Source organism: Vanellus vanellus, assembly GCF_965231255.1.
Source record: "Vanellus vanellus genome assembly, chromosome: 3".
NCBI lineage: Eukaryota > Metazoa > Chordata > Aves > Charadriiformes > Charadriidae > Vanellus > Vanellus vanellus.
The window spans coordinates 1,299,476-1,326,915 of NC_138907.1; the positions used below are offsets into that span (position 1 = coordinate 1,299,476).

The following is a 27,440-nucleotide window of genomic DNA, read 5'->3' on the forward strand; positions in this document are numbered from 1 at the left end:
AGTTTGGAGAAAGACCCAGTGAGGAAGAACTGCCAGCTGAGGGGAGAGGAACACTCGCAGCATCCCTGAAGGGTGTTGGTCAAAGTAAATATTACTTAGCTTTTTAATGGATTCTTGCTAAGATGGCAAAAGTGCTGACAGTGGTGGCTTTCATGGCTTGAGCTTATAGGTTGCCCTTCTTTGGAATACAGCATCTGATAAAATTAATCACCAGTAAACCTGGTGGGAGGTTTCTGAAAAAAACAGTACTTTAGTAAAAAGCACTGTTTCTTCAAAACCTTGTATTTTGATGTGAGAATGTTGTTTTGGTATCAGGAGGAAGTAGCTGGGACACGACGAAATATTTTGCTGAGGTGTCATTTAAAGCAGTTCTTGTTTTTAAAGAAATTGCATCTTGGGTTTTTTTAGAACCAAAATCAGAACCAGTTTCTTTTTAGCCTCTGTTCTGAACAATTTAGAAGAGCTTTCTGAAATAAAAAAGGATGGTAAATTTCACTAATGTTGTGGCCTATCTTGGAAAAGAAATAGTCATAGTCTGAGAGGAAAAAGATGTGAATTCTCCCACTGAAGTACACAACTGCCTTATCTATCCCCTGATGTCAAAAGTGGCAGCCAAATTAAATGTGAGCTACTGACAATTAGATTCACTTATCTCTTTATTTCAGTTGGTGGTGTTCTTGATACGTCCCTCGCTGGTCTTGAGAGGAAGAGTCATCATGGGTGCAGTTTACAGAACAAATGAATATGTGCAAAACCCCTTTCTTGACCCTTGCATTTAAAAGTGTCCCAGTAAAGACTGTATTGTTATCCCTTCTTTCATGGAGCAAATTCATTCACAATCTTAACACTTTTTCCTAAGTTTGATCCAATGGAGAACTGGCTTATCTTTGTTTACTCGTGATTAAAGAGGGATAACTTCTAGATGGACATCTGTTGGTCAGCAGTTAAGCTGAAATCCTGTTCTGAGGTCTGTAATTGATGCACTTACATAAGGCTCTTGAAAACAGACACTTTTGGTAATTGTTGATACAAACAATAAACCCTTTCTGCTGCTTCTGTTACTGACTCTCTTACTAAAAGCTCAATAACCAAGTGTTGTAGGATCAGTTGCAGAGCCTTCATCCTACTGGAATGGCATCGTGTAGCATCATAAAGGGAAGTGGTTTTGCTGTGTTCTCACATTTCTTCGTTCTTGATTTTGTGTTGATTCTTACTTGTCTGAGTCAAATACAGCTGCCCAGAGAGTGGGAGGAAGTAGAGAGAAGGGTAAAGGCTTTTACAGCTCTGCCAGTGAAAGCAATAGGTTTTGTCCAAGCAAACAAAAGCAATTTAGTATATTGGCAACATGAAAACACATTACGTGTAACGATTACTCAAAGTCTGTAGTGCTTTATTTATTTATTTATTTCCCTTTATTTGCTTATTTTGTTTGTTATGTTGTGCTTTATTTATTTATTGTCCTTTAGTGAAAATATGAATGAGTGGGGTTTTCTGTGTTGTTATTAATATTAGCAACCTTTGTTAAGCTGAGCATTTCTGTTTGTAGTTTTGTGCAGAGCTGGTAAATTTGCTAGAAAATATTTTCCTTTTGGAGAAGTCATAACTTTTATCTTTGAAATGCTTGGGGTGCTGATAATTCTTTTTTAAAAAAAAAAAAGTCCGACTTCGGATAAATTGTTGTATTATTTGGGAAAAGGAGAACTACTGTCTATTTCTGACTTTTACAGTGAGACTTATACCTGGGCACTTTGTGTTTCCGTGCCTTGAACACCAGGTTATTGCCTGCTGGGACTGCTTTATCATTGTCTCTCATTCTGGGCTCCTTCCTCCCCACAAAAGTCGTAAGGCTCCTTTTTTTTCCTTTTCTTTTTTCTTGCAGGACAGAGATTTCTTTGATTTCAAAGTTTCATTAATGCAAGAATTTATCACATCTAAGTTTTAAGCATCTAGGCTGAAAACAGACTATTTGTTACCATTTTTAGAATGATCTAGAACTGCCACTTTTACATGAGTATACAGTATAATTAGGACTTTACTTTTGGATCATTTATAAATCCAGATACTAAAGTTATTGTTTAAAGATTATGTGTGCAACAGAATAGTGCACATAGCTACTGATTTTGGTATCCAGATAAAGCATTATCTTCTCTCACCCTTTTTTATTTTATTTTTTATAAATGAATTGGGGGGGGGGGGGAAGTGTGATGCTTCATTGCGAATAAACTGAAATGCTCAGGTTCATGTAGACTGCTTCACTGCACCTTATTTTTTGTAACAAAAGTGACTTGACTTATTTTTTTTGTGATAACGAGGGGCTTAATGAAAGCAATTAATTAAATCATTTGTTCAGGCAGTTTCCACTATCTAAGCTTCCATCATCATACCGTGTGCACAGGGAAAAAAAAGGTAGCAAGGAATCAGGCAAAAAGTCAAGACAAACTAGCAAGGAATACTCCAACAGGTTCACAAATTCCAGGATATATATAAATAATGTACTAAAACTTTTTTGTTTGTTCCTTTGATTATGCTCATAGTAAACTGGCAAACCTATTTTATTTAGAGGGCAAGGGTGTTTAGACATTCTCTTGTAGCTGTTCTCTAGAACTCTGCAATGAAACCCAATACCTTTTACTTATTTCCCTAGATACTCTAATCCCTCCCTGCTTTACCAGTATCTTTGAGCTGTTCTTCCCTTTGTATCCACAGCAACATAAATCCCTGCTGGAATTATTTGCTTCTAAAATGCAGGTGCACTTGTTTAATGTCGCGTTGGTTCAGGCTCTTAACTTGAAGACTTTTTCACCAAATGGGAACCTCTGCTTTTACCCTACTTCATATTGGGCGTTGTTATACATATTGGCACTCTCTGAACATGCGCTACCTGTTTCTCGGAGCCTTTGTTGTTTTTTCAGATATTAAGAGCTTTTAGGCAGCAGTAAAGAATCAAAAGCCATAATAAATAAACCATCCTTTTGTTAGCCTAGAAATAATGCTACAGAGAGGAAAAGGGAGAATGATCTAGAGTGTGGTAATGTGCATAACAATCACTGGTCAAAATACTCAAACCTGTTATCTCTCTGTAACTTTGTGTGCTAGAGCCCGGCAGTAACCGTGGCTGAGCTCCAGCAGTTTCTCTGTAGTTTACAGGCTTGTGTTTAAGCGCCTGTATATATACTTAAAAGCCTAAGGTTAGGCATACCATCTACAGTTCTGAAATCAAGCTGAGATCTGAGCGTTTTTTACTTACTTTGTGAAAATTATCAGAACCTTTAAATAAATGCCAGCCTGTGCTTAAACATTTAACAAAGTTTGATTCTTAGCTGAAGAAGAATTTTGCCTCTCTGAAAACGTGACCATTCTTTGCATGAAATTGTGCGCGGAGCGCTGCAGCTCCTTGGAGCCGGGAGGGCAGTGTGCCCGCACTCTGAGCAGGGGGCAGCGCCAAGTGCCAGCCTCTGGGTCTCTTCAGTTCTGCCTCCAACACCAGCGCGCCTTTTTCATAGCTTTACTCCAATTTTCTTTGATTCCCACTTCACATTGAGAAAAATCAAGGCACAAAGATATGACTCATTTCATCACAGTATTCTAAGGACATGCTAATCAACATTTTGATGCCTACAAGATTAATGAATGGGAATCATGAATTAATGTTTGGGGCATATGGGAATGCCATGGGAGCGCTGAGGTAGAAGTAAATCATTAGTTAGTAAATCGTACTGAGTGAAAGGTCTGAATTGAAGCCTCACGCTCAATGGGGAAGAACTGAACAAATACCATATGACTGTGGAAATACTGGATGACTGCGTATGGACTAAATAGAGGTAGAGCATCTGCAGAAGAAAATAGTATGCGACCAGATCAATAACGTGCATCGCAGTGCAATCATGCAAAAGAGGCATATTAATGTTGCCTAGGACCTTCATTCTGCCATTTTTCTGATGCTTGCTTGCAACATTTTCATCCTAAATATTGTTAATGTAATTTAAACTTAATCGACGTGCTACAATAACATATTGGCAAGAGGCCATGCAGCATGTACAGAGAGGATTTCAGCTCTAAGCTGAAAAGAAACTTCATAGCTATGAGGGCAGGCAGGATAGGAGAATATCTAGGATGTTTATATACTGTTGCAGTAATTTTCCTCATAACTATATGTAAACTGGATGCCAAGGAGTCATATTACTTAGGTGTGTAAAGTTATAGTGATTGTTCCCATTTGCACCCCACTAGGAGTGCTCCATGAGTGCAGATGGCATTCTGTACACTTTAAATTCAGCTTAACGTATTGGGCTAACTCTCATTTACATGAAGACCACTTTGTATCACTCAGCCAGCATAATGTGGCCATAAATGAAGAGCAAATTCTATTTACACCCATCTCTGCAGAGTGACCTTAATTTAAATGAGAATCAGGCCCATAATCTGTATAAATATATGCACTCTGTTACATTAAGGTTATTTATTACATTGCGCTCGGCCTGAGTATGCATGGAGATTTACCATAGATAATCCATAATCCAGAATTAAACTATTAATATGCATTTTGAGAGGGGCAGCCATAACCTTGAAATTCCTTGGTTTAAGTATGACCTTTAACTTTGTTTGAATATATTTTTTAAATGTATGAATAACAAATTAACATTGGTTGATAAAAAACATTCTGATTCCTTTGTACCATTTGCATCAATCCATACTTAACTTACAGAAAGCCTTGAAGATTAGAAGGCTTAATCACTCATAATATTTATTTGTTTTTAAATGTCAGATCACATTTAGTTCAGCATACTGTCAGTCTTGTTCCCCCTCACGCTCTGGCATTAATGAAACTACGGTGGAAAGTATTCTTTGTGTCCAAAGACACATGCATCTTAGCGAAATAACAAAACACTTTGTATCCGGCCTGCGTAAAGGAATTGCTTTCTATATCCTCCTGAAGGTGGAATTAAAATCTATGCTGTTTCTTTGATATGTCCTCCTAATTTCAGTAGACCTGTTGCAAGAAGCAGACAAATTACCAGTTGCCAGGAATTCTTTTTTCCTTTCCTGCAGCTTGCAGAAGGTGAGCTACGAACAGCAAAGGTGTTAGAGCAAAGGCTTGGTGGTTTTACAGTACCTTTTGTAGTCATGGAAGGTAAGTTGTGCTCTAAGGTCTTGGGAACAGAGCTTGTTAGGTATATGATGGAGTCTAAATATCTCTGTCAGGATTGAGACAGTATTGTGTTGGATGCTGCACAGCTCGAGAGCCATGGTGATGGACTGGGAAGCTAAGCTGTAAGCACTGTGTATAACCATATATTGAAATGCACTCGCATTATGCTTGTACCAAACAGAGCCTCGGCAAGCTTATACTGGTTGAACTGTGGCATTTTGTTTTTCTCTCCACAGTCCACATCTGAAGTTCAACAATCTGACCTTGATTTCAATTCATGGCCTTCCAGGAAAAGACCTACTGGGCTCCCAACATAGAAGATTTTTAATTAACAGGTTTGATTTAATATCTAAACACTTCTGTAGCTTCAAAGGAAAACATAACACTTTGTAATTGTTTGTGAACTTGGCCTAAATTTTAGATAGGTACATAGACAGATAGCCTCAAATTAATCCAATCTGTCTATATGACATGCATTCACACTAGGGAAATACTGCTAAAGCAGTAACTTCAGGACAGAAATGCCTTGTATTTTACCAGGACGCTGGTCTCTGCTTTGCAAGACTTTTTGCGCTGTTTAGATCTCCAGGTTAAAGAAAAATGACAAAAGCTATATGCTTTATTTTTAAATATCACTTAGTTTTTAACTTCCATGAGTTTTGTTCCTAATAATGCTGAACAAAAGAATGTGTAAGAATTAATATTAGCAATGTGACTAGCGATCTACTTACAGCAGCCACGCGGTGAGATGCAGACCCCACTGATGATAGTGGAAATTTTGCTGAGTACTGGGGGAAACCTTAGGATTATTGCTGTTGATAAATTGGGATGAACTGTGCTGCATCAATTCTGCTGCTTGTGAGCTATTTGTGTGCCAGTCACTGGGCTGTGGAAGTCTGTCTCCAGTCCTAGCCAGAGTGCTGTCCCTTACACTTACCTCCCCTCGGCTGGCAGAGCCACGGCTCTGGCACAAAACAGCTGAAGGGAGGATTGTGAAAGAGAGCTATGCTTGTGGCTAGTGAGTCGTCAAACATTTTACAAGTTTTCTTGTTTGCCAATAAGTAAAATATCTTCCATTTAGTAGGATAAAGTCTTACCTCATTAAAATTCACAGGATGTCATTCTCACTTAAATTTACTATATTTGTTTTGACGGTTTTATTTTTATATTTTGGAATAGAGTTCTGGATGTTGAACAGTATAGAATTAAAGGAATTGGTTATTTTGAATAGCTGGGGAATGAACTTAGTATAATTTATTTAGATTTGGCATGTGACTCTTGAGAACCTGCACACTGCTTTTTACCAAATCTTTCACTCAGTAGGAATGTACTAAAGGCCAGCTCTTTAAATGACAAAAGAACTCAATGTCTGCTGAACCTTAAAAATGAAATCTCTACAAAGACATGAAAATGGTGTGATGTGAAACTGTTTAAAACTACCTTGTCTCATTTGGAATTTTTCCCTGTCAAGGAATTTTTTGCAAGCAGTTACTTGAATTAGTATTTTTTATTGTAGAAAGCAGTGTGTTTAAGTACAAATCTAGTCAATGAAGGGATTATATGCTCACATAAATGCATCTTATCTTTTTCCTAAGTATACTGTAAAAAAGACTTGTAATAACAAAGCATCCTTCCTGATAGAAAGTTGCAGTTCATAGCTGCCTCGCCAGAATTAGCTGTTGAAATTTGAAAGCAGATTAAGAGTGAAAATTGAACTCTGCAGGGTATGATTTTTTGAAAGCATCCCTGTGATTTTGGAGTGTCAGTCTCCTGGGAGCCTTGCACCTCAATTATAAAGGTGCTTTTGAAAACTGTCATCTGTCCTCGATGTCCATTTTATTTATAGATTTCTGCATGATTACAGTTTAGAGTTGTCAGTGGTTTTCTTCCCTCATTTCTTTGCCTCTGGTATTTGTGAGTGCAGAGGATGCAGAGCACCTCAGAAAGCCTCAACATTCAGTCCTAAAATTCTTCAACTCATGAAAGCAACTTGTTTTCTGTGGCATCCTGTATGACAATTTTAGGAACTCGGTAACAACAATTAATGTGTAGCAATCAGTTTTAGAATGTATATTCTGGTACTAATGGCAAAATAACAGCTATTAGTGCTGAGTCTCTCTCCAGCGTTCTCTGCTGCAGTCACTGGTATTATATAAAGGCATCAAATGCTTGAACGTGAGCTGAGTCCCCTTCTATTTAACCACATTACATTTAGTACTGTGGAAGAAAGTGGAATATTTTTCATCACTCGGTATCAATAGAAAGCAAAGTTCTTGAGCCTCTGAATGGCCATGAGCTTTATTTGGCAGTGACTTTGGATCACAGACTGGGTGAAGCCCAGGATTTCTGTGTTGGCCGTTCCCATCTTATCTCGTAGGTGTGAAGTGCTAGCAGGGGTGAGACTGAGCTTCCTTTCACACAGGATGTGCAAGTTCCATCCTCTTTACCGCGTCACTCTCATCTCATAAACCAGACATCTCTGTAACACCAGCCATTCATCTTTTTTGCTTGTTTAAAACCCGTTGCTTTCTTTTTCACTAGATCCTGTGGGTTCGTCCATCTATAAAGCTGTAAATGGGCTTAGAATAAACATTACTCCTCAGTTCTACTGAAAGAACCTAATTTAGCAGAATTTTGCCTGGTTTAAGTTTTCAGTATCGGGAAGGTATTGGGTTGAATCTAGCTGGAGGTGCAGAATGGCCAGCAACATACTGTGTATTTTCATAATGGGCTATTGCATGACTCAGTGGTGTTCAAGAGTCATAACAGACCTCGTTGAAAATATTCTCTCTCTGGTCCTCCGTGCATTTTATGATGATGTGTCTATTGTACATCGGTGAAGTATTTTATCTTCAGGAATCTTTTTTGTCTTTCCAGAAGTCTAATATGCAGAGAGGGTAGTACGAATGCAATAATAAATAAGTATTCTGGTATTTACTTAGTTGGGCAGGGCGGGGGCATACTCTGAGTCATAAAAGACCTTTGGAAAGAATTTTCATTTTCATTATTGAGGCATTAAAGAGGGTTTGTTCCATTCATATTTTGCTTCAAAATTGGCTTTTTAAATACCAGCTTCCAGATCTTTGATACTTCCATCATACATAGGGATATATATGATACTTTACACTGAAAACAGGCTGTAACACTGCTGAGATTTAAGAGCTGCAAAAGTAAACCTTGCCTGAGATGTTCGAAATCTACAAGTGATTTTAGGTTCCTTAGTTTTTTTGGTACTGATATTGAGTGAACGCTGCCAGAGCATGGTGCTCAGAATGTACGCGCTGTACACACCCTGAAAATCAGATTTCTGTTGAGGTATCTCTTTTGGACAACACTTAGTCCATAAGATGTTCAGGGACAAAAAGCCCTGGAAACCATAACTACTATATGGAACAAAGCTCTGCTTCTCAAAGCAGACAAACCTTTATATTGTTTTTTACCTGGCACTCAAGGTAATTGCCTCAAAATTATAAAAGTTGCTTCCTCGATTTCATTAAGAATAAATTGTAGTTTGGTTACAAATTAGCAAAGATTAATATTTTTCACATCTGCACTGTTCATGTCTGTCTTTTGTTTAGCTGCTAATTTCATTTTCTTTTGGATAGCCTGTTAATACTCAGTTCATCTTGCAGAGGAATTCAGTTGCATCTTAGAGACTTTTGAAAGTTTGGGGGTAGAGGGTCAGTTTAGTATGCTTTCAGAATTTTTCCTTCTTGCACTTTGGAAAAGCTCGTTTGGAAATGGGTCACCAAGAGAAAAATCTGAGATTACTTCTAGCTCTGACAACCGTTTTCCTAGCTTTCTATTTATTTTTAAACTTTTCAAACTAATACTTTGGAATTTGGATGTTAAAATGCCACTGGTGCCTTCATCGTGTTTGTGTCTCGCCATAGCCACTACTGGTGAAGTTGAATACCAAATGAAGCAAAAGTGGAAAAACGCTTAATAAAAGGAGTCTTGTATAGAGGAAAGAATTAGACTGTTAAAATACCTTTTTTGCAGGTGCAAAATCTCCTCCTCCTCACATCAGCCTGCAAAGAAAAAGCAGAGTAAAGCATATATTTCTGACTTTGGTTTTAAATTATGTGGTTATATGGCCCAGTGCTGGGAGAGATTGTTTGGTTTTAGCAGAAAGTTGTCAATTTGTAACCGAGTATTTCATAATGACTAATCTTTTACTATAGACCGCTGTAAACTCACAGCGAGAGAACAGACTTGAACCACTAGGGGACTCTGGCTAACTCACCAGATGTCTAATTAATGCCTGCTGTCAGCTGCTGAAATGTCACTTACAGATATTCTTTCTTCACAGCCACTGTTTTAATGATGAAGATTATGCACAGATGTCACTTTGTTCCTGGGTTAACGTTGTGGTTGGTAAAATGACTGGCATAAATCGCGCTGCCAAATATGTAGTTGTTTCCAAGGAGAAAAAAATACCATATGATTACCTTGTTCTCTGTACGGGACAGAAGTACCAGGTAAGATTGTATGCAGAGTGAAAAAGGTAATTTATTCAGTTTTTACAGTGAATAGTGCTTCTGTGATTAGAAAAGCAGTAGAGTAGTCCTCAGCAAGCGTACAGCCAGAAAGTTTGCAGCCCTTCATTGTCACAGGTTGTACTATTTCAGTGTGGCTGTAGAATTTGGAGGACACGAGAGGTTTTACAAAATTTTCTACCAGCGATGTCACTACTCAGTGTCAGATATTAATCAAATCTGCCAGTATTTTTGCCACCGTGACCATTAAACCTCCTGAAGAGTACGCTCAATTGACATGTGGCCCCAGCCACAGGAGACTTAACTCCAGCTGGCCTAACACCATTTGACCTAGTTTTGGCAATGGATAGAATTCCTTATCAAATTAATTACTCATCTCACATAATGACCATGCCTGGGCATGTACATGGTGCTCTATGTTATCGTAGCACACAGTTAAGTTTCCGGTGAGATTGAAGCAGACCCTTAGTTACACGTGAAACGTGGAATCAAGCTCCTCTCCAGCCCTACAGGCTCAGCTTTGACTCACACATCCCAGGCAGGGTTTGTTCTTTCTTGTGTATCGTCACATGGCCTTCGAACTATGTAAATCAAACGGCCGTCTTTTGTATGGCCTTGTTGCCTGCAGTGATTTTTGCCTTACTCAGTGGTTTTGGATAGGAATCACAAGTAAGGTGTTTCGCCTTGAAAATCAGGAGATCAAACTGAGCAAGTGTCTACAGATTTCTACAGTGCTGTTCATCATAAGTCACAAACATGAATGTGAGGTATTTTCAGCCCCATAGTGAACTGCACGTGTGCAACACATTTGTGGAGCAAGAAAGCCCCAGTTTTTCTGTAATCACCTTTCAGAGTAGAGCCGCACTTTAAACAACAATCCGTATTCACTATGCAACAGGGATGAAACAAAAGCTGAAGTATGGTCGGAATGACTTTAAGTGCTCCTAGCAGAAGAAGTTTGGAGGTAACTCTGACTTGCAAAATAAGTTACGGGAAGTAACAACACTGGAGGAGAAAGAAAGATAAAGAAAGCAGGGGCAAACTTGGGTTTTTTCAGCCTTCAAGAAGAAAACCTAATGTCGTCTCTTCTCACTTTTAAGCTCTACAAAAAATAGGAGAGAATTACTTTTACCATCTGGTTTCTGTTTTATTGCACAGAGCTGTAGTCCGTCCTTTTTATAAGTTGTCCCTTATTTGGTAACCAGTCGAATTAATGCCTAGAAAAACATTATTCATTATGATTAAGAGGATTTACATGTTGGGTAAGTTCTTTTGATGCCATGCCTGGTTTTAGATGACCGAATAGTATGTCAGTTGATCCAATTAGCAGTGAGAACATTGTTCAGGACATTAATCACTGGTGCTATAGAACTCATAGATGACAATTCCCTTTTTTGCTCTGTATAAGTCAGATTGAATTTGTTATTGTAGAGGAGCATTATACAACTAATACTTTACTGAATCCTGACACTTTAACCATCAAGCAGGTTTTGGTCCCTTTCTCTGGCACAAAATCTCTCTCCTTTTAAAAAGTTGAGTTTTGCTGACAAAGTTGGAGGCAGTTTTGCCGCACAAAGAATTCTCAAGTGTCATTCAAAAGTATATGTTCAAATAACTGTAGAGATCCTTCAACCATGTATTTTTGCACGTGAAGTCCCTTTCATGTGCATTCTGCATGTATTGTTATTCACTTCTGGCACTGCTGTTTAAAATGGTCACCCATATCCTATAGAAAATACGATATTCATAGACCCGTGCGTGCACCTGTGTGTGTGCACCCAGAGTAGCACGAATCTCTCTTTCTCTGTGGCCACTGATGCGGTTGCTAGTGCTGAATGTTAAGAAAGGTTAGGATGTACAAGGTTAGCAACCCTTAGGTAGTCAAATGGCTTGTGCCATTGTTTTTTAAAATCTTTCTTAACGGTTCTCCAAGATATATGCTATATATATATATATTCCTACACTCATTTATTCATTTCTTCCAGGTCCTGTCTCCCACTGGAGCAGATATCAGGAAACTCCCAACTAATAGAGAAGTCATAAGTAAGTGGCCACAAAGATACACAGGGAAAGTCCCTTCCAATCATTTTACACTCAACGACGATCAGGACTGCTTAAAGGCAATGCACTGGCTGAAAGAAAACGTTGTCAACTCAGAAGGTAAGGGTTTTCGTTAACACATGCACATCTACAGAAATGTTTTCTAGGCTTATTGTTTCCTTAATTCCATGGTATAATTGGTGCCTGATTAATTCTAACAAAGTCTTTCATCTGCTGTGCTTTGTTTTCCAGATTAATTTACAATTTGTTGTCATTTTTGATACCCAGCATATTTAGCTGGGAAAGAAAGGCTTCAGATAGATTAATTATCTATAATTATTATATAAACCAAAATGAGTCCCAAATGCAAATCTGGCTGGAGTCATTAATTAGCCAATTAAATAATAATTTAATTAGTGGATGTGTTTTTTTGTTGTATAGAAAAATATCTAGATTTGAGGCGTAACACAAAGAAAACAGGTCTAAATTAGGAAGTGGGGTTTTTTCAGTAGCTGTCATCTTTGTGTTCAGTTACGTCTGTTACAGATTTTCGCACAGAACTGCAGGCTCCCACTATTTTCTTTTTAACCCTTAAAATCATGCATTTGTGCAGATGTCCGCCGTACCTGTATTTCCTCAGCCTGTTCATGTGTGCGTTGTTCATATATTCATTAGCTGATTCACTGAATGCATATGCTATTGAAAATATCTTGAATCATCCAGGTTTCAGAGTTAAACTTTCAACTACAGAAAAAGAGACCAAACGGTAAATGAATTAATGTAAAGTCAGTTCTGCGTGCCAGATCTGTGTTAGGACAGAGTTGAGAGCAGGCAAGCTGTCTTTGTGGGAAAGTTTCTGTTAACTGAGCGCAACAACGGGAGTTTCCTGAAGATGTACTTTACCTGGCTGTTTGTCGAGAACATAATGAAAATTGGTAGTTATTGATGTGGCCTACAAGGTTCATGTCTTGCTTGGCAGACCTTCTCAAGACACTGAAAATTTTTTGTCATCCTTCAAATCTTGCTGTGATCAGGACAGGAGGCAATAAACATGGTAATGTTTCTGCTCACGTTTTCCTCAAACAGCTTCCTGGCCTCGGGCGTGTAAATAGAGCCTCTTCAGCAGTCCCACTCTGCCTGTTTTCCAGCTGATACCAGCCCCTGCCCACACGGTTCTACCTGATGTCCAGCTGATATGCACAGCTGCGTTTGCATAAACAGATGAGGTTGTTAGTTTTCTGTTTGCTACTGGTAGTCTTTCATGTAAATCTGTGCGTGCCCAGTCCTGGAATGCGCTACGGTACACCTGCGCAGAAATGCTGCCCGAGAGTGAGCCGCTGGCTGGGACACAAGGCGCCCGGGAGGAGCGCTCTTCAGGCGAACGGCAGTCTTACAGCACCTCATCTGCTTTGGGACGGATGCACCTTTATTATTATTAATCATAATTTCATTAGTGCTGCTGACTTTTGTTGCAGTGTAAAGATGGATATCTTAATTAGGCACTATCCTGTCTTCAGTTATAAGTTAAATCCACAACTCCCAATGAGTCCGGTCTGGAGGGATGTTTTGGAGACGAGGTCTTTGGGAGACATTACGCTTCCCTCTTTCTCCCCACCCTCCCTCTGGCTCCAGTTCTCTTTCCCTGCTCTTCCCACTTCATGTTCTCTGCAGATCTAAGCTAAAAAGAGTGCCCAGCTGGAGAAATCCTTCTCCACCTATCTCTGTTTCTGTTCTTCCTCACCCTGCTTTGTTTTCTGGGTGTGTTTCTTATGAATGTTGTTCTTTCAGACTTGATCATACCTGCATCCAAGATCCCTACTCTTTCTGAAAATGAGTCTGCTTTTCAGCCCCTAGCCTATCTGGAGACAGCCTAATAGGCAACAGGCTCACGGAGGTGCAGAGGGAGGGCTCCTGTGGAGTTCAGCAATTGATTTGGATGTCTGTCAGCTCTCTGCAGGCCATGTTACCACTCTACTGGGATGGCCAAAGTTTTGTGTTTGCATTTACTTTTAATCTCCGAAATTCTCTAGCTCCTAGTTTTGCCTTCCGTAAAGGGTAATATTACACTTCCTATATTTCATCTCATCAAAACCGTAAATTACTGTTTATCAAATTCCTGCTAACCTACTTTAAACATGTTAGAATTCAAAATGCTAAAAAATAGGATTTGCTTATGTTTAAAGAAGATGAAGTGGCTAGTAAAAGTATACATGCTGGTTGTTGTAGCTGCACAGAAATAGACATTTCATCCTCCCACTTTGGACACAGTAATTATTCTCAGCTTGTACTCGGTCTTTTCCCCACACAACTTTCTTCTATTTGCGCTCCTCTTACTCAGCCGCTTGCTATGTTTATCGAAAGTAGCCTGGAGCCTGCTGTGCAAGCTTCATTCTCCTGGCTCGGCCACTGGATGAGCTCCCCTGGGGTCCCACGTAGCCAGCCCCAGGGCTTGGGCTGGGAGCAGCTCCCACTGGCACCCAGCACGGCGAGTGCATGGAGCTTCGGATGAGGGAGGGTGAATGCGCCTTCAAGACCACCTGTAGTACTGGAGGTTTTTTTAAGGGAAAGTGTTAATCACTGAGCTTCACAATGTGACTCTTATTAGCCTAATTGGATGAAATCTTCATTTGGTGGCACTGATTTTGAGAACAGCTTTTAATTAAGAGTTAAGGTAGGGGTTTTAATTGCTTTTCTTCCCTCTGTGAGCACTGGGTACCACTTCATTTTGGGTGAGATCAGTGGATGCTTTTTTGCGGGTCATGAGTAGAGCCAGTATCAGCCCAGTAGCATGTGCTGGCAGGAGGCGTTGCGTGCACGCTGTGGTGGAAGGAACGGTGCTCCTGGCAGTGACTGCATCACCAAGGATGAGCAGCAGTGTGGTTGCTGCAGCCTTCCTCCCCAGGCTCCTCCTCACCTCAGGCAAGGCGAGGTGACAGGAGAAGCTGGCCAGCACTCAGCAGCAGGTGTTCCTCAAGGAGCTTGTGGGAGAAACGGTGAGCCATGTCCGCTGCTGCCAGCTCCTCGGCTGGCTGCAGCGGGGTCCCCGAGCTGGGGCTGGTAGTGCTGGTGGCTCCAGAGGGGCCTCCTGCTGCCGAGGGCCCAGGAGCAGGGCGAGCACCAGCCCCGATGGCTGCTGCTGCTGCAGCTTCTCTGATGAAACCCAGCCGCCTAATGCATGTAACCTATTATAACTGTAATTGTGACTAATTGAAATTCATCTCCTATTAGCTCTGCACTTTCCATGAAAATAAAAAGTAGGATGGGAGTAAAGTAAGGAACAAAACTGCTTTAATGGCCCAAAATGGAGCAATTATTTTTTCTCTTTACCTAAACATAGTTTACTGCCTTATTAAAAGCATGTTTGTAGGAATAGTATCGCATTAAAATTCCAGTGCATGAATCACCAAACGGAGCCACTGATGCTTTAGCTAATACTGGTTTTCTCCTTTAGCTTTTGCAAAGTAAAAAGATTCAGGTCACGCTAGGGTCACTGAAATCTTGTGCTTCCACTTGTGGAAAATGAATGGTCCTGCTCTCCCACGGAACACTGACATTCTAGTAATAAATGATAAAACTACTCTAACAGTCTTTATTTATGGCTGCTTTTTTCTGTGGAAGATTATTATGTTTACTCACAGATAGATACATTTTCATGTAGTTAAATAATAAAAGCATCCTGAGGAACTGCTATCTGTCCAGTGAACATAATTTCAGTCCATAATGAATATCTGTAGTCCCTAGACTACTAGCACTGTAATCTAAAAAGCCACTAATATTGTAATAAACAGAAACCGTAAATTGTTGATTTAGAAGAGGTCAGTAAAGGAGCATTGCTTTCCTTCATCTAATGTAGTTGTATTTAATATTACCATATAAAACAATTTTAATTTTCCTTGAGAAATGCAGGGCTTGAATTTGATCTCCTATATACAAAAATGCCAACATATAATGCAATAACTGAACTGCCCTCCAAAGAGGCTGCTTCTGCCAAATGGTGACGATCCCTCAGTTGCCCAGGCTTACTTGCCTTAGAGTCAGACTAGAACTTTGCTAGGCTGTGCTTTTAGTAAGCACTTCTCATTCCCCTTTCTCAGCCACTGCATTCTCTTCAGCTGCTTATGTTTTTCACCCCTTACTAATTAAAAATATGTAAATGTAATGTGAGGCTGTCGGCATTTATGTACCACTTTTTTACCTGCTCTAATAGCACATTAGATTACTAAAAATGAATATATCTAAGTCCATATTTCGGCACTGGTTCTGCTTGTTTACTTCTTGCATTGCACCCTGCTGCAGCAGTGAAAAAAAATAGATCAGTCTCATGTCTTCCTTCTTTCTTTGGTGCTCTCATGAGGACAGTGCTGCCTACAGATAGATGTCCTGGCAGACACAAGTGACGGAAAAGGCTGCTTCTGGCTTGGAAAGTCAGCTTAGCAATGTACACATTGGATGGAATTCCCATTATCACACATATGTATTCTGTATTATATTTATCAGAGTAGTAAGATCTTTTTCTTCTTAGGATTTCAGATGAATACATTTGCAGGTAAAATTTTTCTGTCCCTCTGGTTATGAAGTGAACAGTAAAAATATGCTTTCCATCATTTCTAGGCATGTATAATCACAGAACACTTATTTTCTTTGACAGTTATGAAGAGATATGTTTGTTTGGCAGCTACAAGTAGCCAAACTGATATGGACAAACAAAATAACCTTGTAGTCAAAGGGGAATAATAGAACATCTGTTAACAATTTTTATCATTAATATTCTTGGGAGCTAGGGCTTTGTGAATGCTCTGTTTAGCATTGCTCTGTGTCTCATGCAGTAAAACATGGTCCCAGTGAAATTAGTTTAGCCTATGAAATAATAAAATTTAGGTTGTAGGGGATGCTATCACTTGTAGTGAGACATAAATGCCAATGCTGAGATAAACGTGCAAGTTAGTTGCATGAGACCCTTTCTTACCTGCTCATCACTGCTTACTGCAGTGCCATGAAGGAAAACAAATCCTGCCAAAAGTGAAGATCAAACCAGTTATGTAGGCAAGTCAGCTGTTTGTCCAAATTCTGATTGCAGTTACTGCTCTGTAGTCTGTAGGGAGCCAGTACCAGCTGCTGTTTATGTCAATTAAAGGCTGTTCCTGAAACACCTCATATGTTTCAACACTGATTTTTGTTTAGTACATTCCATCCTACACTTTCCCTTCACTGCCAGACTACAAGCTATTTTCATAGAGCTTGTAGAGAAACTTCTGCCATAACATCCATCTTCTCTCAAACAAAAGAAGGATATGGACCTATTGGAACAGGTCCAGAGGAGGACCATGAAGATGATCAGCAGGCTGGAGCACCTCTCCTATGAAGACAGGCTGAGAGATTTCGGATTGCTCAACCTGGAAAAGAGAAGGCTCTGGGGAGACTTTGTAGCGGCCTCCCAGTGCTTAAAGGAGGCCTACAGGAAGGATGGGGAGGGACCCTTTATCAGGGAACAAAGCAATAGGATGAGGGGGTACACATTTTAAACTGAAAGAGAGTAGATTTAGATTAGATATTAGAAAGAAAGTCTTTACTGTGAGGGTGGTGAGTTGCTGGAACAGGTTGCCCAGGGAAGTTGTGGATGCCCCATCCCTGGAGGTGTTCAAGGCCAGGCTGGACGGGGCTTTGAGCAACCTGATCTACTGGAAGGTATCCCTGCCCGTGGCAAGATCAGGAAGTAGATGATCTTTAAGGTCCCTTCCAACCCAAACCATTCTGTGATTCTCATACTGAGGCCCTGTATCCTCTGTGTTATCCCTCAGCTTCAATCTGAGACCGGACAAGCCTGGGATGGCCTGGGATTTGTGCAGTAGCTTTCTTCTGGTTTACACGCGTTACCTGGAAAAGCGGCACTTGGGTGGTGTTAGCTTGTCTGCAATTTCCTTTCTCCCAGCTCCATTCTGGAGCGTATGATATCCTCTATGGCAAGGATGTTGGCATGTTAGCCTTGTGGAGGTGTGGCTCAGTTATTTCCTGTTTCTGCCAAGGATTTCCCATAAAGCAATGAATGAACCTGCTGATCAGCAGCCCTGTCCAGCTATGGGACATGAAATGCAATGGGAATATGCATTTGATGCATGCTTGTGCTGACAGAGCCGATTCTTGGCGTACACCCATCAGACGTAACGTGTAGGGGCTGATGTCTTACTGAAGGTCTGTCAACATCCACAGGCTGGCTGTCCCTCCCTCAGCCTTGGCCTTGCAGCTTGGGCTGGTTGCTGGAGCAGCGAGCACAGCACAGACACGGAGCTGGTGGTTGTGGGCATGGTTACTGCTGCATGTGCGGAGGAGCCTGCAAGCCTGGGCTCAATCTTCCTTTGCTCAGGAGCTGGGCTGTGGCCCTTGTAGCAAAGGGTCCTTAGCCACCAGGAAAGGAGTTCCCAGTCTGTCCTATGAGACCTGTGTTGTTTTGCATGGATAACTTGAAGGCTTAGTGGATCATGGAGCAGAAAGATGATCCCTATTCCAAGCAAGGGGAGAGGGAACAGTGAGGGGATGACCACATTTCAGTCCCTGCTCAGAGGAATATTTACGTGTCTTATATTAAAGCATCCTTAGATAAAGCACACGGATTCTCTGATGCATCCCAGCTCTGCCTCCCTCGTTGCTGGGAGGGCTTTAGCCATTAGGCTGGAGAGTCACATTATGCTCACGCAGAACCTTTGCCCTCCCACCCCTCATGTATTTGCTCTCAGCTTTAACTATGCGGTTTGCAGTGGCGACACTTCAGTAAGAATTTGCAAGATCCCACCACGTAGCCTGCAGCTTTGTAGTTACGAGCACTCTCCTGGAAGGTGGGAGATGGGGGTTTGAATCAGAGCTCCCTTCACCCAGTGGGTGGAAAGATGGAGCTGGTTTAAATAGTGGGTGTTGCTCTAGTGACAAAGCACTGCAAAAGGATCGGCGATATCCCAAATCCTGTTTTCATACCAGCTGATCAGAAATGTCTGCCTCAAGCTTGCTGATTTCTGGGCAGTGTGCAAGGACGGAGGCTGGCTGGTTTGAAGCACGTACTTGAGGCATTTAGGTTTTGGGCATTCTCTGATGTGCACTGGAGGGAGGCAGCTGTCTTCAATGAGCAGTGCAGAGCTGCCAGCCCTCCTCATCAGTGCCCCGGCTGCCTGTGCCCCTCAGCGGGGCAATTCGGGGAGAGAAGCCGGCAGATAGGAAGCAGCAGGCACAGGGGTACGTCTGCAGGGGTGTCTCCATTGTCTGGAGATTAGGCTTTTGCGGAAGGAAGCGGCAGCACTGGTGACCTCCCGTACTGCACAATGGCTTGTTTTCTATAACTTTGTCTTTCTGTAGTTTGTGGTTTTCTTCTGCATGATGTACTTAATTTGCTCCTGTCCTCCTCCCCCCAATAAGTCCTTTGAATGAGCAAAATTGAGGAGGGAGAGAACAAAATAAAAACCTGTTGGTTGAGTTGTTTTTTTTTTTTTCCCCTTAGAGGATTTTCAATCAAAATAATTTCAAATTATGGGGTCAGAATGAATGTCATACTTCTATGTTAAGTACTTGCCTACTTTGTGGGATGTTTTGTACAGATTCTTCACCAAATTGTCTTAGCTACTGTTGCTAGGTAACATTGTTTGCTTCATAGCATCAGAGAAATAAGAGGGTCAAAGAGAGCAATTTCGTGTTATTATCATCTGAGTTATACTAATAAGGTTTTCATTGTACGTCTTAGAAATTTTTCCCCCCCTTTTTTCCCCTTAGGGAACGTCATTGTCTATGGGAATACAATTGACATTTACACCACGGTAGAAACCCTCTTATCTCTCGGAATTGATGGTTCTCGCATACATCTCGTACAGCCTCCACTCAGCTCAAATGTTACTTGCCTTAACAACAACGAAATCGAAAGTGCTGTTCAGGAGGCACTGTCAAAGGCTGGCGTGTCTGTTTATTATGACAGTATCCTGGCACAGTGGAACGAAGGCGACGACCCAGACCTTATCACATGTGCTGCTTTCACTACCAGTAGAAAACCGTTTAAATTGCAGTGTTCAGTAAGTATATGCTTTCATTGTGTTTCTTTCAGTCTGTTTTTTAAAACAAAGACCATCAAATTCAGATAGTCCCTCATTGGTTTATGTGTTTTCTCATTGTCTCTAGAAGATGGAACGTTCACTTGTTAGTCTAAAGGATTGATTTTTTTAAAAATCCAAATAAAACTATTGTTAATGCCCTGAGTGATTTGGATTAAAATGTATTTAAGTCACCTGACTCACAAATAGTTGTTCACTGCTGAGTGACAAATACTCTTAATTAATTTTCTAAATAATTCTAGAAATCCTTTTATTATTTAAATGCATACAGTAACTCCTGTCTATAGTTATGTGCATTTGATTAAGATTTAAGTCACAGTAGAAGCCAATAATGTTAGGCTAGAGAGGCCTACTATGTAACTTAATTAAAATATACTTTGAAATAGATTTTTCTCCCCCTGTGTTAACGACTGCATTTTTGTTTGTCTATAGTATCAGTATGTAAGTAAATGATACGCACAGTGACAGGTATGGCCCCACTGTGAGAGTCGGGAGAGGTTTTAGCCTTTCCTAATGGGCGGAATAGTTCTGTTTTTCTTTCTTGGGCTAATCCATACGAGTGAGCACTTCTAGTAGAGTCACTTCAACACCCGTATCTGTAGGAAGCCGTATGGCCCCCTCAACACACCCTGCTGCGGGCACGCTTCTTTGTGCAGCAAGTCTGGTGTAATTCCAGAAGGGAAGAGCCATGTGCCTCCCCAGGAGTCAGTGGTCCCTGCCACCTCCCCTGCACTGGAAACTCTTAAGTCATTGGGTTTTCCTAACCCTTTTCTTTTTTATGTAGGGATAGTTAAGCCCTTCCTGATGGAGGTGAAGACCTTGTATAGCACTTTCATCTGCTAGCAGTCTCCTGACTTTGGTCCCCATATCAGTAGTGATGTTCTTCCCACGTTCTCCTCATGTGCGGCTCTTCAGTTTCTCTCCTCTTTCCCTGAAATCCCTCTGGTTTTATCCTTCTTCCACAGAGATCTCAATGTGGTTCTTGTTCTTGCAACTTAATATCTGTTCACCACCTCCCCATCAACTCCCCCTCTTTTTCCCCACCACCTTGCCTGTGTGGCCCGTGCCATTCCTTCGAGACCCCCCTTTCCTCACGGTTTGTTTCTCTTGCCCTTTTGTGCTCCCTGCCCATCCTTCCTCCAGCCATGGTTCTTCCCTCTCGAGGTCTCTCTTACCCAGCCTCTAAGATGAGAGATGCGCAATTATTTGTGAGGTCAGGAGCTTTATATTCTCCAAAACCGGTTCGGCTGTCTTGCATGGCTCCTGTATCTGCTTTTAGCCGCCTGGCAGGACAGGCTCAGAGGAGGCCAGGGCTCCGGAGAGCAGCCTTCGCCAGGAAGGCAGCTGGGTTCACAAGGGAGCAGGCTGTGCAGGAATCGGCGCTGCAGCAGCTCTGGGCCTTTTGGGATTTGAGCCAATATCAACTGTTGATTGGCAGTTCTTAGGGGCTTAATTTGTTGAGTCCTGAAGGATAAAAACAACGGGAGAAAATCTCTTTTCCTAAAGCGGCAGCCTCCCTCCCTCCCTCCCCTCCCGGGCTGACAGATGGCTCCCAGCCTGGAGGTTGCAGCCGTCCCCTCCCCTCCCCTCTGCTGACACTGTCCTGCCTGTCAGCCGGCAGGACGTGGGGCTGTGTGGTCCCCTTGCCCTCGTGGGCAGAGCTTCCCTGATTTTGGGTGTACTAGATGGTTAGAATTCCCTTAACTGCGCATAGGTCGTTACTTGTTTTATATACAAACAAGCCCAGAGGCTCTGGCTCCTCTGCTGCTGCATCTCTGCTGTACCAGTGTTGCTAAAATTTCCAGCTCCCTTTGCTTCCCGTGCCTCTTCTTCCAGCTGGCTCATCCAGCCGGTCGCGAGCATCTGATGCTTGCCCTTAGTCCACAGGAAAGCTCTTTGGTGGTGTAATTGGGTAATACCTTTACCCAGGTCACAACCGCGTCCTCCCTGAGGCTGACACTAAGGGAAGGACATATTACTGATGTTACTTTGCCCTGATACAGTTATGTCTCGAGCTGTTCAAGATGAAGGCTGCGAGATAACGCATGCTCTTCTGATAACTTTTCACCCTTTCCTCAGCCTGTACGGTAATATTTCTTGATGGTGGGCAGCAACATCCAGCTTGTTGTCTAATCATTTTAAAAGCTGAGGGCACTGATGAAGGAGAAAGCTCTTTATAAAGGCTCTGGAGCTTCACAAACTATATTGTAGCGATGAGACGGTCCGTCTTCAGCTGTACCCTTTCCAGACCATGATCTTGTTTAAAACATCTCTCAACCTTGTCATTCTTATTACTTTTAACCCTCAATGTCCAGTGTGTGCTCTTGGTTTGCTTTATTCTTGGGACCTGTTTTCTGCCAGCTTCCAGTTTCTGCTTTGTAAGAGGCAAGTTCAAAGAGACTGCTCATAGTTGTAGCTTCTCCCGCTTCTGCCATCTGTGGTGCTCTGACGGAGGTGAGGGCCCAGGGCAGGGACTGTTTTGTGCCTGTGCCCCCCATTCCAAGCTGGATTGACCCAGCCTCACTTACCTGCTCCTCATTTCTCATGTTTCAGAACTGGGACACCTCCAGTTGATGGGAGTTTCACCTTCCCTGGCACCTCTCTTAGCTTCATCTGAATAGGCGCTTTTGTCCTTAGCGAGCGCATTTTTTGTTCCGTGCTTCAGATGGGCTTTTTCGTCTTTAAAGTCACTTTTAGGCAATGTAGAAAACCAAATAAAACACGTATCGAGAGAAATGTCAGATGTGCGTGGTTCTAAATCGATTCAAAAGCTCCTCTGCGCTAATCAATGCGTGGAGTCTGTGCGGAGGGTGCAGACAAAAGGCGAGGGCTGTGGCGGGACCCTGCAGTCCTCACTCTCGCGCTGCGCTGGATTTCAAAGCGGCTCTTCAGGCATCCAGCACATTTTGCATGACGTGCTGTGTGCACATCTGTTCCACACCGATGCCTAATGCATAGGACGAATCGGTGGCCGCTTCCAGCACTGCCTGCTTTGTAGTGCTTGTCGCGGTGGTGCTGCCTCAGCTCCTGTTTTGGGGAGATGAGGTCTGATCTGCTTCCTCATGTCCCAGGAGAGGGACTATGCAGGTGCCACAAGAAGACAAAAGAAGGGAATTATCACTAGTTTTTTTTTCTTTGAGACTTAGAGGAGGAATTTAAGGATTTAGGGTGATTTTCTTTCAATGCCCTTGAAATCTTCCTGTGGGGAAGATGAGCTCATGGCTTCAGTAGATGCTGATCTCAAGATAAATCGCTACCTCGGGGCCGGTTCTGTAAGGAGGAGTAAGACAGTCAAGGCAGTGTTTTCAAAGAATGGAAGTCGCATCTTTTTCAGTCCCACAAACCGAAACATAGTGATGTAGATGGATTTAGACCTGTGCCCTGTCTCTGAGAGTGGTCAGCCCCAGTTGCTGCAGGCACAGTAGTCCCAAGCACTAAGAAGGTGCAGATTAGTCTGCCTGTTAAAGCAAGTAGTATCCGGGTCTGGAATAGCTAGAGATGTGTTTCAGTCCTGACAAAGTTTGGATATGCTTTCCAAAATCTGCCTCACTATCGAGTATAATAAATCTGAATGCTTTCCTTTTCCTGTAAATATTCAGTCCTTTTATACCTCTCGCAAACGTGTTGGCCTCCACAGCTTCCCCTGGCTTCCTTCTCCTGCTGTAGTTTGAATGAGGATGACATTTCCTCTGCACAATTTGAATTTCCTGTCTCTCCGTTTCATTGAATGTCCCTGTGCTGGTCGCCATAGTAACATAGTTTGGTAAGCAGTTAGGCACAACAGTTGGAGAAATATCTGTAATATACAGTTATCCTGCTAAAATGCAAAGCAAATTGTACCTTTCCATTACTTAGCTTTTCAGTTTGGCTTGAGCATTTTAAAGAAGAAAACCAACTTCCTAAAGAGTTCAAGTCTATTTTATATGCTCATACTAATGCAGAAAATGGGCACATCCACTCAGGCTGTTTGACATAGTTAATATTATAATAGTTTTTAAAATAAAGCTCATGTAATAACCAGAAGTAGATGAGTCTGGTGTAGTAACTCTCCACTCTACTGTCTTTGTTTTAATTTTACTAGCTGTAAATACTCGATCAGAAGGATTTATCTGTGTATATAAAATCATACTTTATTTCATGTTCTTGTTTTCTTAAAAAAATAACATTTAGAATGAAGTGTAGGTTTTGATTTACAAAATTAACCAGTAACTATTGTATAATAACCTACACTTATTTTCATCTCTTTTTAGGCATTTTTTAGCTTTGCCTACAGGACAGTGGATTATGAAGCCTTTAAGGCAATTAATGATGCTTGCCTTGTTTTTGATGGAAGACTTGTGATCGATACCGAATTCCGTACTAATGATGTCAGTATCAGGGCTGCAGGTCCTTTAACAAAGTACTCCAGGAGATATTATGTAGGTGAATGGACACACAGCAACTTCAATTCAAGAGAGATTGGTTCTGAGCTTGCTGCATCTATGCTGGCTCTCTTTGATCCAACCTCTAAGCCTTTTTCGAAGCCACCAGAAGGCACAGAAAGACTCATCCCCATGTACAAAGGCTGTAAAATTAAAGGTACATCAAAATTGATTTCTGTCATACTTTCATACCCTCTTTAGCATTTTTGCTGTTACATAATAAGGGTAGGTCCATCTCACCTAAGATGCCATCTAATGGCAGTAAAGTCCTCAAAGCTCGTTATATAGTCAGTGGAGAGAGGTGAGTTGCAACAAAAGCTTATGCTGTAGCTTTTTTGCTAATAACAGGCCAGGCTGTGCTTTCATTTATGTTGCAGTAAATATGGATAGTTTCCACTGAAACTCAGTGTCTTTATTCCAAGTTCAAGATCAATAAAACTACAATCAGAACTTTTCAGTGTGTGGCTACTGCAGCAATATGTGTAAGAGTACCAAAAAGAAGTTTATCATATGAAGTTCACCAAAACAAAATAAGTTCCTTGTTTTCTTTTTAGAGCCATTTAGTAAACAAAGAAACAAAAAAGATTATGGGAGAAGGAGGGCAAGCAAATTTTTTATTTTCTTCTTTGTTTATGATTTAATAAAGCTCATATTTTCATTCATGGCAGGAGGTGTTCTTCCTGGAGGTTATAATTACTTGCATATTTCCAAACCGGAAGTCCCCATCCGCTTGGACTTAGAACTTGCGCTGTGTGATCATGTAAGTTACATTATTTAACTTTTCTTTGTTTTGTCCACATTTTGGAAAGATGTTCTTATTTAGGATAGCACAGACACATACATAAGTACCATACATTTTTAAAAAAAATCTTGACTAAGCATGGGTTTAAGTATGTATTTAGAGACCTTCTGGAGCTGGGACTTACCAGTAAACTTTGAAATGGAACAAGCCACATAAAAATAAATCTGTGATTATCTGAAAATATTTATTTTAGTGTAAATTCACTGTCATATTTTAAATGTGGAATACATATAGATAAGATTATCTGATTAACTTCTTTGCTGCAGTTCTTAATTCCGTGGCCATAAAATCAACCTAAAGCAGAGGGGGGGTTGGTCCTTGAAGGCAGGAGATACTTGTCAAGCCCTAATGCCCTGAAGTCTTACTATTTGTAGCACTTTGGGTTCAAATAGCTCCCTAATGGGGCGCTACATCTCAACTCCTTGACCCCTTTTTTCCAGAGTTGGTGGCTCATTTCTGTGCCTGGTTCCTGAGCCATTTGTCTCAGCACAGGCTGGGAGGTTATCGCGTTGGCTTTTCCTCAGTACTCTTTTTCAGAATGGCTTTCTTTTTGCTTGATACTGTAGAGAGAGACAAGTCATTTTCTCAGTCGCATGGAATACGTTGCTCTTGAAGTTCCTAGCACACCTTTAATACACAGCACATCAAGGTAGTGGTGGTATTTGCCATCACATTTGCATAAGAACAAATCCAGTCAGCTAAGCCTGGGTGCATCATATAAATCGGGTACAGCTGGTGAACAAGTATGAATTACATAACTAACTGAACCTCTTAGATGTTCTTTTCCATACTTTCTGATATTTGGCCTTCTCAAAAGATGGCATGATTTCTAAAAAGAGGGCATAGGATAGTATTAGCTGGATTTCACTAAAATATGCTCTCAGCCTTAGCGCTTAACCTCTTTCCTCCCTGGAATGAGGCGCTATAAATGCGTACAGATGATAAAACTTCGCAGTCTATCAGTGAAATTCAGTTGACTTTTAGATTTCTAGACTAGCAGGAAAAGAATATTATTCTGGAAGGGATGCTCTGTACTTCGCTGCTAGCAAATAGCTAGTGCTGCAATCGTGAAAGTTCTCTTTGAACAGGAAAGAGGGAAGTACTTCACACAGTTGGGCTACATAGGAGGTTGTCCCATGGTACTAACGTGGAGATGCTTCTCTTCCTGGAGCACGTGACTCGTGAAACAAGAAAAGGCCTAGATTCATGTATTTTAAAGCCCGAGAGGATCATCCACCTAGGCAAGCTCCTGTTTCCTACAGATTATACCTTTTTCCTCAGGGATTTCTGCATCAAGCCCATTCTTGTAGCCGTTGTGAAGAATGGCTTTTAAAAGACTACTTCAGGGCTGATTTTAAAACTCAGACAGCAATGGTCTATAGAAAGGAATTATTATTTTTTTTAAAGGAATCCATGCTTCGGGGGGAGGAATCAATGCATGGATCACCTTGTTTTCCAGCTTTGCAGATGCAGGATGAGCTGTCCAAAGCAGCATGTACTGGGAAGCCGAAAGGTCTATCAGAGAGAGAAAAAGCGGTTTTGTCACTCCAAATTGCTAGAACATGATTAGAATTCTTTTGCTGCAGCTTTGATTACCTGCCGTCTGAAAAGGGAACATCTTTAAAGCCACTCCAGAAACTTCATGTAAATCCTAAAAGAATTTCTTAAGAAAGAAGTAGGAGAAGCTAGTGAAATGTATTATCTGAGAGATGCGGAAGAAACAAAGGTTACTGTAGCCTAGCAACAGGTTTTAGAAATATATAAAGCTCAAACATGAATACAGCTTTAAAAAATAGCTTCGAGCTATTTGATCGTCCCACTGCAATGTGAGGTTTGGAACAAATTTTTATATTTTTGTCTTGTATTAAGTAATTGATATGACTAGCTGAAACTAAATGCTGCAGTCTGAGCATCAACATCCAACACTATTATTCTTTTATCAATAGTAGAGTTGGTGTTAACACTTGGCAGCCCCTGTTTAAATTAGTAAGGGGAGTCACTGACAGCAATTCTAAAACATATATATATATATGTGTATAAACAGACACACACTTAAGCGTATATATGTAATGTGAGTATATGCATATTTTTTTTTTTTTTTAGGGCAATGATAATTCATCATTTAAAAGCCTAGAACATAGCCTGAAGGAAACATCCTAAGAGATCAAGCCCAGCCTCCTGCAGTTGCAGGCCATCATCTAGTACATAGCGCCACTTATAAAATTTAGAAGTTTGTTTTAGAACTGAACAAGGTCCTCCTTGGTATTTCTTTCCTTGTTGGAAGGCTGTTCCAACATCCAATAAGTTCTACACAAAGCCAAAAATGCTTAATCGAGACATGATAAAACTTAGAGTTGTAACATCAAAGTTCTCTTGTAACCGATTCACGTGGTAGCACCAACCCTCTGCCTACAATCTTATAGCTTCTACGATGTTCCATAAATT

The 27,440-nt window shown here is 41.2% G+C and overlaps 1 protein-coding gene across 1 annotated transcript in view; it reads left to right on the forward strand.

The window, feature by feature from the left end:
• Window positions 1–27,440, forward strand: part of CFAP61 (cilia and flagella associated protein 61) — a gene marked incomplete at its 5' end in the record, with an annotated part of 116,424 nt that overhangs the window by 60,265 nt on the left and 28,719 nt on the right. Inside the window, 6 exon segments of the mRNA XM_082480634.1 lie at window positions 5,386–5,484; window positions 9,462–9,630; window positions 11,634–11,808; window positions 19,441–19,733; window positions 24,023–24,350; window positions 24,862–24,953. Coding sequence (XP_082336760.1) covers window positions 5,386–5,484; window positions 9,462–9,630; window positions 11,634–11,808; window positions 19,441–19,733; window positions 24,023–24,350; window positions 24,862–24,953 — 1,156 coding nt within the window.